Below are 15,410 nucleotides of genomic sequence, written 5' to 3' on the forward strand. Positions count from 1 at the left end.
GGCTCTTCGCACGGGGAAGCGCGGCTACGGGAGCGGGACACGACGCGGCAGTGAGAGCTCTCGCCTCTCTCTCTCTCAACCTCTCTCTCTCTCTTTCTCTCCTTTTTGGGTTGCTGCGGCAAGCCGGCAATGGAGGCGCCGCTATTTATTCAGGTGGAGGCGAAGCATGCGTTCCGGCGTGCCCTCGGGTTGCCACGCTGTAACACGGGCCCACGCGTATCAGTCGTGGCGCACAAGTTGGTGGCGATGAGCCGTAAGCGACTGGCGCATGCAGCGAACTCGCTGAGATGTGAGATTTCAAACAGGCAATTACATTTCATTCCTTTTTTTTGAAAGAACAACGGAGGGTGGAGTTCGCCCACCTGAACATTTCATTGCAAGTAGTTTAGCACTGTGAGAGCTAACCCACAAAAATTGAAGCACGGACCTTTTACAAGGGCTGTGTTTAGTTTCCCCCGGCTCCTCCAAACTTTCCATCACATCGAAATCACATCGAAACATTAAAATTGTCTAGATTAAGTAAGACTTCGAAAAGATGGAGCAGTCAACAAATCCAACCGATGAAGTTACAGTCGGATATGGTGGGGGAGTTAATCTTCCAGTTGGATAAAGCCCAGGAACAGAGAACACTCACGGCAGAGGAATTGGCCTTACGAAAATTGGCAAAATCCGCATCCTGGGTTTCTCAACAATCCGTCGCATTAAAATCAGACAACGGCTACGACATGGATCAAAGTGAGGATGCAAATTCAAAGTATTTTCACCTAAGAGCTAATGCGCGCCAGTGTAAAAACTTCATTCCAGCACTGATTGACCAAGACAGAACAGTTACTGCTCATCAAGACAAGGCTGAAGTACTATGTTGGCACTGTCAAGGGATTTTCAGTACACAGACCAGCAGAGTTTCTATCCTCAATTGGGAAAGCTTAGACATTCAGCGACATGATCTAGCACACCTGGATCGGCCTATCTCAGAAGAAGTATGCAAGGCCGTTTTTGAATTACCTTCTGAAAAGGCGGCGAGGCTAGATGGGTACACTGGATTGTTTTACATGTTGTGCTGGTCAGTAGTAAAAGACGATCTAATGCAGGCGATGCACCAACTCTACATCCTCAGAGGTTACGTTGGAGCCTACTAAATTCTGCAAATGTAGTAGTGCTCCCAAAGAAAGAAACCATATCCCAAGGTGACTACCGGCCCAAAAGTTTAATGCATAGTGTGGCTCAAAAATGGCCAAAGTATTGGCAAACAGGCTGGCACCTCATGTTCAAGACATCATATCTGATATCTCCAAGTCAGAGCACCTTCATTAAAGGGCACAGCATTCAGGACAACTTCCAATATATTCATGGGGCCAACAACTAATTTCATCAATCTAAGACTCCTATGTTATTTCTGAATGCAAGGCGTTTGACAGTGCCAGATGGGAATATTTGTTGAAAATCATGGAACGGTTGGGATTTGAACAGAGGTAGTATATATGAGCTAGTACAACATACTAGAGTAATGCTCAATGGTCAGCCAGGAAAGATGATCAAACATAGGAGGGGGCCTGCGTCAGGTGATTCTAGCCGATGCTCTGCATTATTGCCCTAGCCGATACGATTCAGAACAGGCATCTATGCGGATGATTCAGAACAACAGATTGGTGCGCATTGCAAGGATGGAAGGGCCGGCTGCTTTCTAGAGCGGGAAGTAAATTCAGTGCTCTCCTCCATTCCACGATACCATCAGTGCTCTCCCCAACGCACCAAATCGAAATTGTTAAACTGAATCCCAACCCCAAACCTGTCGGGACAGCTCTGCAAACTAGCAACATTTAGACTCTCCCAATGCACAAACGCGTTGCCGGCCAGTTCCGCTCCCCATTCACTTCGAACAGAATCAGCACGCACCTTGCGAACCAAGTGCGCAGGGTTGCTGCAGGTTGGGTAGCACAACGTCTTCACCCCCTTCGCTCCAAAGAGGGCGGTGCAGCAGGCCTCCGTATCGGACTTCAGATAGTAGAGACCAACGTCCCTGATGGTGCATTCGCCGCACTTCAAGCACTCCAACTGAAACGAAGACACAGATTGATCAAACAGCAAGGAGAATAGAAGTGGCAGAGATCGATCGAACAGAGGAGAGCCAAACGGAAGCAGCGCGTAAGCACAAAAGTCAGCGAGTCCCAAACCTTTAGGAAATGTGGCGTAAAAGCGTCGCAGAACCCGCCGGCCGATGCGAGGGAGAGAAACCCGTCGCTGAGCTCCGCGGTGGTGAGGAGGCTGAACCTCACCACGCTGTTGAGAGAGCGCTTCTCCATCGCCACCGCCGTTCTTCGCACGGGGAAGCGCGGCGGCGGGGACACGGCGGCGGGAGTGGGACCCGACGCGGCGGTGAGAGCTCTCGCCTCTCTCTCTCTCTCTCCACCTCTCTCTCTCTTTCTCTCCTTTTCGGGTTGTTGCGGCAAGCCGGCAATGGAGGCGCCGCTATTTATTCAGGCGGAGGCGAAGCATGCGTTCCGGCGTGCCCTCGGGTTGCCACGCTGTCACACTTGCCCGCGCGTATCGGTCGTGGCGCACAAGTTGGTGGCGATGAGCCGTGAGCGACTGGCGCATGCAGCGAACTCACTGAGATGTGAGATTTCGAACAGGCAATTACGTTTCGTTCTTTTTTTTTGAAAGAACAACGGAGGGTGCAGTTCGCCCACCTGAACATTTCATTGCAAGGAGTTTAGCACCGTGAGAGCTAACCCACAAAAATTGAAGCACGGAGCTTTTACAAGGGCTGTGTTTAGTTTCGCCCGACTCCTCCAAACTTTCCATCACATCGAAATCACATCGAAACATTAAATATAGAAAATAACCCATGCATGGAGTACTAAATGTAGGTAAATAAAAAAACTAATTGTATAGTTTTGATGTACGTTGCGAGACGAATTTTTTTAGCCTAGTTAGCCTATAGTAGGACAATATTAACCATATAGAAACGAAAAGTGCTACAGTATTTTTCGCAAACACTTTTCGCATCCTTTTTGCAACTAAACACAGCCAAGGCGCGCACATGTAGGCGTAAAAGCTGCTGAAACGACATACACATGTGTAAATTTACACATAAAGCAGCGCTATCTCCTTAATAAACAAATAAAATAAACATGTGATGGATTCATATATATATCCAGACGTCTCCATCTATTTCCACACTGCACTGCCAAAAAAGAGGTGGTTTCCCATTTTATTTCATTTGGCCATGCGCAGAGCAAGCACTAGTGATTTCAAAGCACAGCCACCTATCATCACGTTCACGCTGCATGCATTTCCTACAAAATGAACCAAAAACATTATAATAAAAAAAAGGATTGCGTACCAACATGCAGTAGTAATAAGCAAGCAAGCATGCATATACATACCTCTTGACGTTTTTCCAGCTGCGCGGCTGCAGTCCAGGCATAAGCCCCTGGAGGATGTCGGTCATAAGCTTGTCACGCTCTTGTGTCGTCACGCTCCTGCTCTCGGTGCAAAACGGCCTCGGGATTATGCCCGCGGCGATCTCGACGGCGACGTCCGTGAGACGCCCCACGCTCTCGACGCGCACCTCGTCCGCGTAGCAGCAGCGCCACTCGAACACCCGGAGCCTCGGCGCGCGCAGGCGGAAGGACGAGTACGTGGTGAACCTTGCCGTGAAGTTGAAGCGCGGGCGCAGGAGGAACATCTCGTGCTTCGACGGCGCTTTAGTCTTGCTAAACAAGTGGCATGACATGCGCAGGGTCAGCAGCTCGTCGGCGAGCACGTTGATCGCGGCCTTTGTTCCGTCGGTCATCACGCTGACGTCGGTGATGTCGAGGTGCTTGAGGCGAGGCATGACGCCGGACGTGATGTCGATGCTGGCGGGGAGCGTGCACTGGCCGATGCGCAGGTGCTCCAGCGACGGCAGGCCGGTGAGAAGGAAGTCCTGGCGCAGCACGGTGAAGCCTACCAGCGCCAGCGACCGAAGGGTGCTCACGCTGGAGCCGTGGATATGTGGCGGCCACACCGCGTACCAGTACGGCTCCACCTCCAGCTCCGTTGTCGCCGGCGGCAGCTGGAGGGACCAGGCGCCTGCGTCCTCGTCGCCACAATCACCATCGCCACCATCATCAGGCGCTGTCAGGCAGTCGCACTGGAGGTGGAGCACCAGCTTCGCGGCGTTGGCGAGCGCGATGAACTCGTCGGCGTACCGGCACTCCATGGGCACGTCCTTCCTGTAAACCAGCTGGAGCCTCTTGACCGCGGCGTGGCTCCCGTCGCGGCACCGGCGGCGGAGCGTGCGCGCCATGCTCTGCACGCGCCGCTCGCTCGGCGTGCCGATGGGTGTGGAGTGCCCAAGCAGCGACATGAGCAAGGTCAGGTTCGGGAGCTGGGCGACGAGGCGCTCCCACCTCCTTGAAACCGAGGCGGTTCGCACAGCATCCTTGTAGGGGCACAAGGAGAGGATCGCGACGAGGATGTCGTCCGGCAGCTTGCTGATGTGGTCCGCCGTCTCCGTTTGTTGCCGCGGTGGTTTCGCCATGGACACGCAGTTTTTGTTCTATTCTACTTGCAACCCGGCCTTCTCCCAGAGTTGAACTTGTACAATTGGTCGATTGCTTATCTACTGCTTGAGTTGAATTTATAAGCAGGACGGCAACGCTACTCGTGTCGGACTCCAAGTCGTGTCCTTCCGACGGTTGGCAACAGGGAAAGAGCCAGCTACAACTCGACCCGCGCTCGGGCTGTCACGGTGACTTCGCCCAGCACACCAACGTCACCAAGTCGGTACATAACCCGTTCCACTGACACGTGGGGTCGGCATAACGGTGGGGCCCAGGACCCATCCACGTGAACCCGCCCGGGTCAGACGCGCGGCCCCCCGCCCGCGTGACGGCGCACCCGATCCGCCTGGTGATGGATACGTGACGTGACGCGAGCGCAGAGGGACGCCGCCCGAGACGTGCGGGACCCGCCGCCACTTCTCCGTTGCAGCGGGCCGTCGCAGCGGCTGGGGCTTCCCTGTGTCCTTTGCCTGTCTCCATCGGTGTCCCTGTGCACGTGGAGGCCATCCGTTGGCTGGTATTCGAGCCTCTTTAATTTTCCGTTCACGCCGAAGGGAACAGAGCTAGGAAACGTACGGAACCGTGAGTTTCATGGTTGGCCCCGCTAACACAATTACGGAAGTGAGGTGAAATTAATGGAGGGAAAAGCTGTCTGGTTCTGAAAAAATAGCGCCAATTACAATCGCATCGGGAGGATAATTATCAGATTTACATGTTCATGTTGTCACCTAAGCCTTCATGTTGTCACCAAGCTCATGCATCAGCAACTCGAACCCAAAGACCCACTCATCCCAGCTCGATGTTCCATCATGGGACATTGACTTGAGATCCTGCATCTGAATCGAGATTGTGACCATTCGAATCCAAATCTCGCAGCCGAAATCGAGGTTCTGGCTACCCAAATCGAAATCCATTGGAATTGAGATTCTGCCACAAAATTCAGCTACTCACCATCGAGATTTACCTTGCTGCCGCCCAAATCAATCCTATTGCTGCTGAGTGTGAAGTTCCGCAGAGGATAAGCTATCCAGAGCAGACGAACGGACTAACGGCTCCGTTTTCCTGGCAGCGTGAGATGTGGATGAAAAATTGGTGTTCCCAGCTTTCTAGAAGGGAGATGAAGGGATGGCCTCCATGTGCACTGGGACACCGACGGAGACAGGCAAAGGAGACAGGGAAGCCCCAGCCCGTGGCAGCGCGCGTCGCGCGGCACGCGGCCACGCAGACGCGACGCTGCGCGGCGGCGGCGCACCCGAAACGAGATGCCCCACCACCGGGCTCCACTAGTAGACAGAAAACAGCCAGGAATGTTTGCGAATTGGTTTATTTCTGAAACGGTTCACGTCGGGCAGACGGGCACGACGTGAGTGAGGCAGTGAGCACATGAATCAACTTTTTCTTGTTTTTTTTTTGAGAGGGGTGGCCTCCCTGCTTTTATAGCCATTTTCTGCGTCATGGTTTTTCTTTTTGTTTTCGGGACTGTTTCAGCGATGTGCGTGCGTGTTTCTGGTCATCTTTGAACATGTCGCAAACAACTGCGCGGACAGCCGCGACGAGCACACCGGCCCGCTGAGCCGGCGCGATCACGAGCGGCCGCGGCTCCAGCAGTGCAGCCGTCGCGGCTGGTCACAAGCCACCCTCAAACGAGCTGGGGAAAGGAGAAGAAGCAAGTGCATCGTAGTGTCCACCGCAACAAGAGTGTCTTCCTTTTCTCCTGATGATCCTAGCTGGGGAGGAACGCCGGAACAGTAACAAAAGTGTCATCCCCACCTGGAATCTCTTTTCTGTGGACCACGTCATTGATGTGCAAAATTGGTCTGAAACGATTCTTCTTGACTCATGTTTGTTGCGTCATGAAAGCATCACGCGAACGCTGCTGTTTGCACGAGCACGAATGTTTTTGATGGGCTTGATCGATACTCTGAAACTCCAGTTTCCAGTACACAGCTCCAACTTGTCGTTTGCAAGCCTTGGATGGTTCTACTTGGGGAAAAAAGACATCTTGTAGCAGTTTACTGATTTTTCTTAATCTTCTATTAAGCTCATTTGTCAAACCAACTACTCATGTGATTCTACTGTGGAAGTCTGCCAAAGTTTCAGTGTCATGTGACTCGTGAAATGTAATGCCTTGTAGATACTAGAAGAGAAGGTTGAGCATTTCTCCATATTTGCTGTACACAGGCAGTAACAGTACTGCAATTTTATTTGCCCCTTTGTCCAATCTAGGTACTTTTCTTGGCAATGAATCACTCAAATACCCTTGTCAGGGCTGTATCAATACATGTGGCATGCTTGGCCATGCACAGCGTATGCACATTTGGCCAGCCAAACAAATTTCCCCTTTTTGAGGGGAAACAAAAGAATACAACAACTACTAGTAGATACAAAAGAATACAACCCTAGTTGCATCTGCGGGATATAATTAATTAACTGAATAAATATAGGGAATAATCCCTAGTCCAGCTCCCCGTATACCCCGCTGGCGAACTCGAGCATGAGCTTGTTGAGCTTCTTGTTCTGGATCCTCTGTGGGATCACCTTCAGCTCTTCGCTGTAAAAATCCATCCAGATGCCACGTCAGCATAAAAACAAAGAGTTCCCTGTCAATGCAAGCATCCAGATGAGTTGAGAAGGTGGGTACCTTGGTGGCGAGCGTAGCGCGGCCGGCGAGAGCATCTGCGCGAGCTTGACGGCATCCTCGGGCCGGCACACGGCGTTGTCGAAGCAGAGGTACCTGCCGTAGGCAGTGGGGCACTCGTAGGCGGCGACGTGCGCGTCGGCGAGGAAGTCGACGTCGACGGTGGCGAGGACGCCGCCGCCGTACATGTCGGGGGCGCCCTTGAGGTAGGGGTGCGCGGCGGTGAGCCCCGGCGCCGTGAGCAGGCCGGCGTTGATGGCCACCATGTCGACGCCCCGGTCCATGGCCAGCGCCCACGCCGTCTTCTCCGAGAGCGTCTTGGCCAGGGCGTGCCACAGCTGCAGTGCAGAGAGAGACAGTTCAGGTCAGGCCATCTGTCGATCCACTGCAGGCAGGTGTCAGTCTGTGGCAATCATGGATCCATTTTGCCTAAGAGGTCAAGAACATGCGCAATCATGGTGAGCCAATCATGGAAGGTTATGATAATCTGGATCAGTACTTGACCGGAATTATCAAAGCAAAAGAACACAACGCTCTTCGTGCGTCTGATGGGTCGTGTATGTCCCTTGTTTTAAGCACTCAACTCTCTTTCTGCGTGTCGTAATCCCTGAGCTACAGACAGCTGAGAAGTCAGCTTCAGCTAGCAGTCTCGACCTCATCCTTTGTTTTTGGAAAATTCAGCAGCCGTTTCCATCGCTCCAGTTACTCCTTGGCTACGCACATGCTTGGACTTTTTTACTCCTGAATTGGGTCCTTGTGTCGCGCCCAAGGGGAGCGAAGGTCGCTGAACAAAGTTGGTGACCAAGAACCCGGATTCTGAATCACACCCCATGCACAGGACGGACGAAGAGGAAGAGTGCCGGCAGGATTGGACGGGAACCCTCCGTGGCGTGGCGTGGCGTGGCGTGGCGCGGGACGGCACGTCCACGGAGGGCGACCAGATCTCGCCATTGCGAAGGTTTCTTTCCGTGTCGGATTTGATTTGGTAAAGAGCACCGGCAGTTTCTGCTGGCGTTGCTGCGACGGCTGAGCTGCGGGGTGAAGCTACAGTTAAAGGATCAGGCCAATGGCTCAGGATGATGATGCCCCTAACCCCCAACGCCCCCCAGGGACCCAGGACATGGCCAAGTGGCCCTGCCGCTGACCCAACTTGAAACTGAATACTACACGTAGGCGCCTGCTCTGAATTTGTTTGATCTGATCATTAGTGTTGACTACTGAGTGACGCACGCACGTACCTTGAATTTCCTGCAGAAGGCGAGGTCGCTCCAGCATCTCTCGTCGACGGCGAGGTGCTCCTCCTCCTTGTCGGCGTCGCCGTTCCAGACGACGGCGGTGACGGAGGAGGTGAAGACGACCCGCTCCATGGCGTCCGTCTGCGCGCACGCCTCCAGCACGTTGTGCGCCGCGCGAACCTCCTCCTCCACCGTCACCTCCTGCACAACCATGGCAAAGCAACCACTCATTCATGCAATCAAAATTGTTCAGAAAACCAACAACTGCACGACTTGACTTGGACAAGACTGGAGCAGCTGCGGCCATGTGGGGGATTTAATGCACGCGGGAATTTAAGGGCTGGTTAGGTTGCTCAGCTCTGGTGCAGGCTGACTGATTAGTAGCACTCCAGCTTTGGGCAGCATGGTGGTGGGAGGAGTGCTATCAATGCGCTAGGGGTACTCGACTGTACTGTGGCTCCGGTAGGGCAGGAGCAGGACCTCGTCGCGCCTGGAGGTGGATGACGACGGGAGGGGAGGAGGAAGAAGAAGGGCTCACTCACTCGCTCACAGCCACACATGAGCTCTGGCATTGATGAAGGGGGGCCCAGCTCACCTCTGGAGCGAATTGAAGGAACGAACACCCTAGATAGGCTTTCCATGGCGACTTGGGAGGGGAAAGGAAAAGAGAAAGGGAAGGCTCGAAACGAATCGGCTCTGCGCTGTTCTGTTCTGTTCTGTTCTGTTTATCATGCGTGCACACCACCACTTGCAGGCAGCACAGCTACAGTAGAGACGCTGCGTGTGTAATTATAATCAAAATCCAATTCTATAGTGCGCATGCTTTTTGTGATGTGCAGCAGTAAGAGAGAAAAAAAGATTCATTTCTTAGTTGTACTGATACTGGGAAAAAATAGAAAAGAAAGAAAACACAGAGACAGAGAGAGAGAGAGAGAGAGAGAGAGAGAGAGACTTGCGCGGTTCGTTTTGCTACTCACATCGCATTGCGCCTGGTCGTCCGGCGTGTTGAACATGCAGAAGACGCCGGCGCATCCGCGGACCGCGTCGGCGATGGCGTGGTAGTCGAAGGGGTCGGCCCGGAACACCTTGAGGCGGTGCCCGTACGCGTCGCCGCCGCCACCGCCGCGCGAGAGGTGCTTGCGCAGCGCTCCCGCCGCCGCCTCGCCGTCCCCTTCGTCGTCCTCCTCCCCGCGGCCGTACGTGGCGGCGTGGACGGTGTACCCCCGGCGGAGGAGGCGGTCGACGAGAGCGTGGCCCAGCGGCCCCGCGGCGTCCATGACGCACACGCTCTTCCCCACCGCCGGCGCCTCCACCGACCCCGGGCACATGGTCGCTCGCTCGCTTGCCTTCCTCCTCGCGCTCGGCCGGCCGGGGAGTCTGTTGGGCTGCGACCAAGAAAGCAACGCGACGCCCGGAGGAGGGGGTGGAGTGGAGTAGGCCGCGGCCGGTGATGGGGGGTGGTCGATTCACGGGGCGAAGATGATGATCCGCCGCTGCAAAGAGGGGAAGGTGAGGCGGGGAGTATATAAAAGAGACGGGGCCGTTCCGTCCGGCACAGGACAGGGCGAGAGGGAGACGGCGTCCGAGCCGGGTCGAAGTCAGAGGGCGGGCAGGCCTTCAAAGGGCGTGCCGTCGCGTCTGGTTTTCTGTTGCGCTCGGCTCGGGCGGCGGCTGCTACACGAACACGAGTACAGGTGGTGGTGGGATACGATACGGATTGGGGAGGGGCCTGGAAGCCGGTGGTGTTTTACTTGGGCGGTTGGTTGGGGAGGCGGACGCGCAGCGGCGCGAACGGAATGGCAGATGGGCATGGACGCACGCATGGATACCATACCATACCAGTGGGTAGCTGGTAGCTGGCGCATGTGGCTCCTCTTCCCCTCCGCTTCCGGTGCGTGCGTGCGTGCGTGCGTGCCAGATTTTTCACATGAAAGAAGGAAAGAATAAAGAGGAGCTAGGCGGAAACGAGCGGCGGCCGGCGAGCACCCAACGTTCCGGACTTGCAGCTGCCGGGGAGCCTCTGCTGCTCTAGAAGCCGCATTAGAAGCGAGCAGCCAACTACCTAGCCAAACGGACGGGCGCTCAATCGCGACCGCAAACCTAGCCTGGATCAAGGCGGGGCTGATGGGTGGATGAAGTTGGGTTGGGTGGGAAAAACTAACCAGGCGGAGCAAGCGCGCCTGCGCGGGCGTGGCGCGTGCGTTGGCCACCGGCTGCACTTGCCTCCGCAGAGCCTCGGCGGCCAACCGATTCCAAACACCTCCTCCATCACTTATCAAAGACAAGAGAAAAAAAATCATCCAGCTGCCTCGCTCGCATGGATGAACACCACATGCTTCAGTTCAGTCCTTTTCTCTTTTTTTCTTTTTTTTGGAAAAAAAACAGCACACAGTTCTCATTACGGGCCGGATGCATACGCCATGCGCGCCAGCCAGCCTATGTGCAAGCTTCACAGCGAGAGTCTGACAGTAGCCCAAGGGAACTGAACGAACAAATGACTGCATATTCAGAGCTGATGACCCCAACCCAACATCCTGCCAGAAACCAAATACAAGCGCACATGTTCTTGTAATAGCATGCATGCTTTCTGCAGAACCTAACAAGTGGATTCAATTTCTTCCAGTTCGCAAGTGCGTCGCTTTTTGAAAATCAAATCCAAGGTGCATGCACATTAGTAAGGTCCAACCGAGTGAACTAGTACTACACTGCTCGCTTTCTCTGCTGTATCTCTCTGTCGCTCATAAAAACCTCTCTCTTTAATCAATGGGGAACCCTTATTTTCTTCCCCCAGGTCATCTAGGCCAAGCCAGCTGCAAGGTCCAAGCTCCCATCATATATTCATATCTGTGCCTGAATAAAGCTACTGAAGATGGTTTGCTCGACTTGCCAACGCCAACCAATGTTCTACAGTCCTTTCCTGTCATGCAGTATGCAGATGACACACTACTTTTTCTAAAGAGTTGTCCTGACCAACTGAATGCTCTGAAAAATATTCTTGACAATTTTCTCATGATTCGGGTCTCAAAATCAATTACAGTCAGTCAGTACTAGTGCCAATAAACACTGATGATGCTAAAATGGCTTCTCTTGCTGGCCTCTTTGGTTGCTCTATTGACAGTTTACCCTTCACTTACATGGGTATGCCCCTTGGTCTGAAAAAGCCCACCGTTACTGAGCTCTTGCCTTTAGTGAAAAAATGTGAAAAAGGCTCTTAGTCACTGCAAATATGCTCTGTCAAGGGGGAAGCTAATTCTAGTCAATTCTGTGCTGTCATCTTATCCCACTTTCCTGATGGGTCTCCTTAAAATTCATCAAACAGTGATTAAACACCTGGATAAATATAGGAAACATTTGCTTTGGAGGGGTTCTAACCTCTCTGACAAAAAGCCATCCAAAGCTGCCTGGCATATGGTCTGTTTACCCAAGAATGAGGGTGGTCTTGGTGTGATTGATCTGTCAGTGCAAAATGATGCTCTGTTAACGAAAAATCTGGACAAGTTCTTCAACAAGACTAACATTCCCTGGGTACAGCTAATCTGGAACAATTATTATGATAGTGGTAAGCTTCCAGGTTACATAAAGAGGGGTTCTTTTTGGTGGCGAGATATCATTCAACTTTTGACTCAGTACATCTTTGGGGAGGATGTGTCCCAAAATGGCAGTTTCCTGAGCTGTATTCCTTCACAAAGTGCAAGAACATTACTCTCCAGAAGGCAGCAGCAATTGAAAATATGGATGAGCTTTTTCATCTTCCAATCTCCCAAGAGACCTTTGTGCAACTGGAATTATTACTAGATGAGATAGATAATAGTCTCTCACAGGAAAACAAATGATACTTGGACCTATATTTGGGGTGCAACAACTTGCACTTCTCAAAAGGCATATCTGTTTATGAAAGGACACAGAGATATTCACTCATCCTTTAAATGGTTATGGAAGTCCCGTTGTCAGCTGAAACACAAGGTTTTTTTCTGGCTTCTTTTAAAAGACAGAACCAACGTTAGAGGGATGTTGAGACGACGAAATATGCATCTGGATGATTACAGTTGTGCTTTGTGTTCTTACCAAGATGACGAAACTGTGGAATATTTATTTCTCTCATGCCCCTTTGCTATGGCTTGCTGGAATTCAATTGGGCTGCAGGTCAATTCTGCCCAAGGGCCGTTGGTAGCTTTGGAGGATCTAAGACTTTAAATTGCATTGCCTTCTTTCATGGAAATAATTATCCTAATGTCATGGGCCATCTGGACATCAAGGAATAACTACATCTTCAAGAATGAAAACATTTCTGTGGAGGGCGCACAGAGTTACTCTAAGGAGTTTGCCATGGTTATCCATAGGGCTAAACCAAAGTATTTCCCTGTAATAGTACAATAGCTAGACAATCTGGTGTAATTTTTCTTTCTTGGTTTCTGTATCAACTCTTGTATTTTTTCTTTCTTTCAATATATATAACCAGCGGCTCACACTCCTCCTGTTACCTAAAAAAATAATATATGTGCCTATAGGCACAAAAGCGTCTCCCGTCTCCTGAGTTTTTTTTTACCTATGCTGCTCCGGTCCAGCACCGTTAGGCCTCCTCCAGTGACGCTAAGTCGCTAGCTTATAAGAGTAAAATATAATATTTTATCAAGATGGAAAAGAGAGAGGAAAGAGAAGAGCTATCTCTTGATTCTTGATCAAGAGATAATCTTATACATATATTCCAAGAGTATGTGAGCCTGATACGTAGACCTGTCTGTATCTTAAGTTGTGTGCTAAGAGTTAGACCATTAAAGAAATAATTTCTTATGCTATCTCTTTGTTGTAAGCTAGCAGTTGGTTCAACCTTTGGAGGAGATCTTAGTACAGCACGCACGCTGTCGCAAGCATTGATTGCGATTATCTTTTTTTGAAATAACTAGGCAAATATGCTTGTGCATTGCTACGGACAAAGTTGGTATAAATATCGAATACGTATAGTTATCCGTACCTTAATTTGTAGGGATCTACGTGATCGAATCGTGGATGGAGAGCTGGTCCGACTCGCATACGGGATGGACTAAGACCCACCTGTCAATGACCTAAGGTGGACCAACCATAAAAATTTAGATGGAAATCTTACCTGCTTTAGAAATAGATATAGAATTGTTTAGAACGAATTATCCTGTCCGTCCATTTGTGTGATCGAGCATGCAAATACGATTCCGGCCTGCCTAGCTTGGCGTGCGTGCTTCGTCGGCCATCCCGTTTTCCCGTGTCATCGGGGACGTGATAGATGCACGTCTTTGATGTGACGTGTACTTGCATTGCTAATCTTGCTTGCTTCACAACTTTGATGGTCGTATTTATCGGGTAGGCAAGGCGGCCGTCTTTATTTGTTGTGCCTGGTACAAGTGTAGTAAATAATAGAGTATGCTTAAACCACTTGACTAATCCCGTTGCCATGCACGTCGCCGTTCTAGTTCCGCTGCTACCTCATTGGCCACCCGCAGCGAGGCAGTCAGAGACGTCCGAGGATAAACTACAGAGCTGAGCACGACTGGTGAAGAAGCATACCGCAACGTGCAAGGCGTCTCGTTTTACTTTTTTTTAGGAAAAGTTTTACTTTCTTTGCTTTAAGTCTTTATCCCTCCAAGTCCTTGCACAGTTACTGACTTGGCTTGGTAGGGTTTTGGCTAAGTAATGTGAGCCATGGACTCTTCAGACACAATGGATTATTGCTCGTCGTTTGCTAGTAGTACTCCTTCCACTTTTACCTGTGTGTGCTGGTGGTGGCCACGTGTGCTGTGTGCTTCATGTCTGCCCGGCTGCTATGCTAGCAATCTGCATGTATTCTTTATTTGCATGATGAGGTGATATGATAAGATATGTTCAGGGTGTGACGACAACCATGATGTTTTTGTCCATGACCTCAGCTCATGCATCATCTTAGATACTACTTAATCCATCTGGAAGTAGTAATCTTAGTGGAGGATGTGCTTTAGACGAGACAAAAAGGTAGTAATCAAATGCGAAAAGGAAAGGGAACATGACAAGCCGTATTAGTCCCACGTCCGATAGATGATCACTCCTTAGCTTGGATGTATTTGTATCATGTATGGTTAATGGTTATATAGCCACCTAGCTGGTTAGAGAAATGATTTGCTTGGGACATAATAACCGGATAACAAACTTTTGCCTTTTCCCTGTTATTTCAAGTAAAGTAGTTCTAGGTTTTACTTCAGTGAGTTCAAGTTTCAACTCGGAATCTCTCCAACCACAACTTTCAACTTGAGATGGGAAACTACAAGTGAGATTTAAACTTAAACTCCAACTTGAACTTTCAAACTAAATTGAAGGAGGCTATACGAATCACGACACAAAAATATTAAGGCGTTGAAGGAGATGAGGAAGAAGGTCTTCGTTTATAGGGACCGGGGAGGGCTGAATGCCCCCCTTTGAAATTCTTTTTTTTTGAAGGGTCGACGGAGGGGGAGAGGATCCCCATCTGATTCATTCAATCATTTTCAGTGGCTCTGAAAGATCTGATCGTTTCACATGAGTGTTTTCGGTGGGTTTACATTGCCAAAGGAAAAACAGAAGACCATTGATCTACCAAAGATCATTCATGCATGAAATTAATCAAGGGTATGTCAACCAAGTGCTTCTCAATTGCTGCCCACCTGATTTTTTTCATTCGTCCATCTATGGTTGCTCGTCAATGTCTTCTTCCCTAGCTCCCAACTTTGGTTGCTCTTGGCATAGCAATGCCCCATTCACCACAGATGCCTCCTTGCGCTTCCCACTACTGCTATCCGCTCCATCGTTGCCACCCCTCCCCCACGCAATCACCATCTACCACCATCTTGGGCAAGCAGCATCACACCACCTTGCACCCACGAGTCCACCACCACCGTACGGCCCTCCCTTCGAGCTCATCCGACTCTAGCAACCCAATTCAAATTGCTACCCGCTAATACTAAATCTCCAATCTCATCGAGGTCTCTACTAGAGCAAGAGGAAATG

General features: G+C 51.0%; 2 protein-coding genes across 2 annotated transcripts; both read right to left on the bottom strand.

The window, feature by feature from the left end:
• Positions 1 to 3,214: 3,214 nt before the first annotated feature.
• Positions 3,215 to 4,528, bottom strand: LOC112873137. Its single transcript, XM_025936156.1, has 2 exons — positions 3,390 to 4,528; positions 3,215 to 3,299 (listed from the first exon to the last, which is right to left on the bottom strand). Exons 1-2 carry the CDS (start codon positions 4,526 to 4,528, stop codon positions 3,215 to 3,217), a joined length of 1,224 nt encoding a protein of 407 aa, XP_025791941.1.
• Positions 4,529 to 6,717: 2,189 nt separating this feature from the next.
• LOC112876206 (cinnamoyl-CoA reductase-like SNL6) lies at positions 6,718 to 10,288 on the bottom strand. The gene is made up of 4 exons (XM_025940261.1): positions 9,401 to 10,288; positions 8,427 to 8,624; positions 7,192 to 7,526; positions 6,718 to 7,101 (listed from the first exon to the last, which is right to left on the bottom strand). Exons 1-4 carry the CDS (start codon positions 9,749 to 9,751, stop codon positions 7,005 to 7,007), a joined length of 981 nt encoding a protein of 326 aa, XP_025796046.1. The 5' UTR covers positions 9,752 to 10,288; the 3' UTR covers positions 6,718 to 7,004.
• Positions 10,289 to 15,410: the final 5,122 nt, after the last annotated feature.

This window comes from Panicum hallii, chromosome 9 (assembly GCF_002211085.1).
Source record: "Panicum hallii strain FIL2 chromosome 9, PHallii_v3.1, whole genome shotgun sequence".
In the NCBI taxonomy this organism is placed as follows: domain Eukaryota; kingdom Viridiplantae; phylum Streptophyta; class Magnoliopsida; order Poales; family Poaceae; genus Panicum; species Panicum hallii.